Source organism: Microtus ochrogaster, linkage group LG4 (assembly GCF_000317375.1).
Source record: "Microtus ochrogaster isolate Prairie Vole_2 linkage group LG4, MicOch1.0, whole genome shotgun sequence".
In the NCBI taxonomy this organism is placed as follows: Eukaryota; Metazoa; Chordata; class Mammalia; order Rodentia; family Cricetidae; genus Microtus; species Microtus ochrogaster.
In genome coordinates, this window is record NC_022030.1 from 43388550 (window position 1) to 43393078 (window position 4529).

The 4529-nt window shown below is 43.5% G+C and overlaps 1 protein-coding gene across 2 annotated transcripts in view; it reads left to right on the plus strand.

Moving 5' to 3' along the window:
* Positions 1-1141, plus strand: part of Idh1 (isocitrate dehydrogenase (NADP(+)) 1, cytosolic) — a 19670-nt gene extending 18529 nt beyond the window's left edge. Inside the window, exon 9 of one of the 2 annotated variants that reach the window (XM_005361460.3) lies at positions 243-408. In XM_005361460.3, the coding sequence (XP_005361517.1) occupies positions 243-333 (91 nt within the window). In that variant the 3' untranslated portion in view covers positions 334-408. Of the gene's footprint in view, positions 1-242 lie in introns of both variants that reach the window. The other variant, XM_026786314.1, reaches the window with a different exon arrangement.
* The last annotated feature ends 3388 nt before the right edge of the window (positions 1142-4529 follow it).

Genomic DNA, 4529 nt, shown 5'->3' on the forward strand with positions numbered 1-4529 from the left:
TGTGCATGTGTGCACCTGTGGCTCTGCTGCCCTGTGCATGTGTGTACCTGTGGCTCCACTGTAGACTGCTCTGAATACGGTCAGCCCTAGAACCTCAGTCATCGCCCATGGGTTCGTAGCTTATAAACATTTAGCTGCTTTTCTTCTACGAATGTGAGTAGGATGGCTAGGATTTGTTTTTAATTACCTCCTAGTAAACCAGAGAAAAACCTAAATTTCTTTCTTTTTCTTTCTCCCACCAGTGTCCAACGTTCTGACTACTTGAATACATTTGAGTTCATGGACAAACTTGGAGAAAACTTGAAGGCCAAATTAGCTCAGGCTAAACTTTAAGGTCAAACCTGGACTTAGCGGGACAAGTGTCTGTGGTAACTAAGTCCACAGGTTTACATTTCTTTTTAAAAAAAATAACACTCAAAGATAGAAACAAAAATCATTTTGTAATTTGTTTAGAAGATAAAGTTGAACTTTTCTATGTGTCTGCAGGCTTTTCCTTTTTCATGCGGTTATTGCCACCTTAATGAACATGGTGGGGACTTTTTTTAATTGTATTTTATTGTGTAGTAGCGGTTTAGGTATTATGTTAGTGCCCATTCACGTTAACTGTCACCTTTTCTCTTGCTCTTATACAAATGACCAAAACCAGAAGTGCTGCAGATGGTGGGCAAGAGGTGCGGTTTGGTGAAAAAGGCCACTCACTTCCCTGTGCCCGTGAGTGTGAGCCCTGGAGCTTTGTGTGCAAATGCTATCTCTGTGGAAGAGCTGCACAGTGAGCCTACACAGGATGGAACGGATAGATGTATGTAGCTAAAATGTATGGCAGCCATGTTTGTAAAGAGCATCTGTGTGTCCATTATACTAAGTATATTTTAAGGCCACTGGAGAATTCCAACTCTAGAATAGATGCAGACTGGAGGTTCTCCCTCTGATTTCTCTCCCCCATGGCCTCCCCTAAGTATTATCCCACCCCAAGTAGCACATTTCACCCGTGTGCCGTCATGAAAGCTGCACCTTTTTGGATTTCTGCTGGCCTCTGTCATTTCTTTTATATAAATGTGATTTTTCAGAAGTGGATACTAAACACTATTTCAGTCCAGTCCTTCCAAACTGTTCATTTTAATTAAAATTATGTGCTAATGACTCTTCTGAGTGTTTATTTATTGTGTGTAGTTAGAGCCGCCTTCGTTTCTTTTCCTATTACTGTAGTGAAATACCTTGATAAAAGCCACATAGAGGAGAAAGGGTGAGTTTTGCCCCACAGTGTAAAGTACAGTCCCATCATGACACGGAAGAGAAGGGAACAGAAGCTTGAAGCAGCTGGTCATGTGTCCATAGTCCCGAGGCAGAGTAGGGAATGCCTGCTAGTGCTTACCCTGCTTCCTGACTTTCACATCGTCCAAGACTCGCTGCCCAGGAAGTGGAGCTGCCCACAACAAAGGCATAACAGAAATCAAAATAATCCCTTCCCTGCATGCCCAGAGGCTGTATCCCAAGTGGTTTTAGGCTCTGTCCAGTCGAAAAGTCACACTAACCATCACAAATACTAGGTTATATCCTAGCCATAGGAACTGAATTTGAAAATGTGTTTTTTCTCTTAAGTAGTTTACTGTGGGGGAAAGTGTGTACGTTTGTAATCAGCAGACAATGAGGGGAATCTACACGTAAAGGAAGGACTGACTTAAGGAACAATTAACAAACTGTCAGAGCAGACACTGCATAGACTGAAGAATGTTGGCATTGCCGTGTAAGTTCATCGGGAGGCAGTGAAGACTGCTAAGAAGGAAGGGGCACGAGCATATTTTCAGTCTTAAAATAGCACTCAGAAAGAATTCATGGTGAAGGGTAAGATCGCAGACGCTTGAGGAAGGAAGACTACTTTAGAGGCGACTGTAATACAGTAATTGGAAAACATTAAAGATTCTATGGGAGGATGACACTGAGAAGATCATGGGATGGGGTTCTAAGATTGTGGAAGCGGATGGGAAGGACTGATGGCTCAGTGAAGTGCTTACAAGAAGACCTGAGGTCAATCCCCAAATAAAATAAAGAAGTCTGTGTGATCCCAGCTCTGAGGGGATGAGACAGCAGGTGCCTGGCCAACCAGTCTAGCTCACTTAGCAAGTTCTGCTCAGTGAGAGAACGCTCTCAGAAAAATAAGGTGGATTGTACCTGAGGAATAGAAGTCATAGCCTCTGGCCTGCCCATGCACGTACATTTGCACACACATGCATGTGCACGCACACACACATACTCATTATACATAAGCCCAGAGAAACTGGACGAGTGCGTTTCTCTATAACAAGATATGTGGGGATTAAGAGAAAAGTTCAAGTCTCAGCACCATGGAAGGCTATCTATATCACAGTGGCTTTGGATCAGGAAGCTCTGTGGATCTTCACTCTTTCCACCTCAGAAGTCCATGAGGGGTGGTGAGATGCCTCAGCCAAAAGCGTTGGCCACCAAGCTTGGCAACTTGAGATTCCTCTGTAGTATTCACACTGTGGAAGGGGAGATCAAAGTCGTTAATTGTCCTCTGTGATACACGCGTGTGCTTCCCCATGATCCACCCAATGAGAATTTAAAAATGTAAAACAAAAGAAGTCCACGAGTAGGCTGGCCATATCTTGGCTTTTTTCCAGTCTGCCCTTCTGGCAGGCTTGAACTCAGGCTGTAGACACTGCCAATACATGAGGCCTTTCAGAATCCAAGCAGGGAGTGATGAAATACCCACATTTGACCCGGTGCCCCAGTGCCACCCTCATGGTGAACCCCAATCTAAACCAGTAGTCATCGACCAGCTCCGTTGCAATGAAAACCTCACAATGTAGAGAAGGCCCCATCTCATCCCAGACAAAACAAGTTATAAACTTGCCACATCAACTCCTCGGAAGAGGGGAAGATACTAGTATTCATCAGTTTCCCCAAATTTCAAATTGACCAAGTTTCCCTAGGACAATAGGAAAAAAAGCCGCATTGTTTCTCGCTAAAACTATTAAGAAAACATGGAGACAAAAGGAATAATTACTTTCATCTACATAAAAGCTTAAGATACTTTGTTTTGTGGGGAAGTGTTTCAAGACAGGGTTTCAGACTGACCTCGAACTCACAGAGCTCTGCCTGCCTCTGCCTCCTAAAGCCTGGGATTAAAGCTGTGCACCACCGCTGCCCAGCAAATTTATATAACTCAGAAGCTACACTTGAGGATGACTTCAAACTTGTTATCCCACTGCCTCAGTCTCACAAATAGCTGGGATTACAGACACGTATTGCCATATCTGCTCTCAAATATTTTGGAACTAAAATTTACATTGACAAGATATGTGTCATTTTGGATAATAGTGGTCTCAGCTACATGGAAATCAAGCCTGGAGGATGACTTGAGACCCAAAGTTCAAGATCACCCAGGGCAACATAAAAGACCAACTCTTAACATGAAATTGTGGACGTTCTTTGTATTCGCCTTCCCTTAATTAAATTTACTGACTTCCATTTAGACTTTGGGTGGTAATATTTCCATAATTATTATAATACCCATCTCACCCTTTATTGACAAGGTGATAATTGATGAAGTGTTGCATCTAGGGTGGGATCTGGGTGGTAGAGTATTTGCCTAATAGGCATAAGCCCTCTGTTCAGGACTCAGCACTGCACACAATCAGACGCAGTGTACAGCGTGTAATCCCAGCCCTCAGGAGGTGGACACAGGAGCATCTGAGGTTTAAGTTTAGCCTCTGCTACAGAGCAAGTTCAAGGCTAAGTATTACATGAGAGCCTGTTCCAAAAAAAAAAAAAAAAAAAGATGGACAGATCATGTTTCCACTATCCTTTTGTTCCATAGACCCTTTGTGGTAGGTAGTAATTATGACTAGTAATGTGTTTTAAGGAAGGAAATGAGGGCGCAGGAGGGAGCTTTGATTGAGACTATAGAATATCCCAGTGGCCATTTGGAACTGGACTTCAGGGGTCCTAAAACTGAACAAGGCCTTCTCCCACTCTACCTGAGTGCAGCATGTTTGAGAGTTCGGGAGGAAGAAAGTACAGTGTGGAAGAGAAGAACGGCTTTGGACTGGGTGATCTCTCGTCCCTCCTGCTTTCAGAGATGCTGGGAGTTCTAAAAAGTGCCGCTTCAATGCCCGGGCCCAGCGTCTGGCCAAGAACCAGTTAATGTCTAACAGCACAGGCAGATGAGCAGCTGCTGACTCATGTGTCCACAGGCTAATGGTTGATTTTGTAACCACTAAAGGGTCAGTGCTACTGACCTGGAAAATAGTTCCTCAGCAAAACCTGATGGCAGCAGGGTTCATGGACATAGGGGGAGAATTCCAAACACTGGAATTCTTATATTTCACAGGTATTCTTTCCTAGAGGAGTTTTAAACTGAAAAGATTCAAGTAATAATTAGGATCATATTTCTCCTATTCTTCATATATAAAATCCAATAGCCAGGTGGTGGTGGTGCACACTTTAATACCAGCACTCAGGAGACAGATCTCTGTGAGTTCGAGGTCAGCCTGGTCTACAGAGCTAGT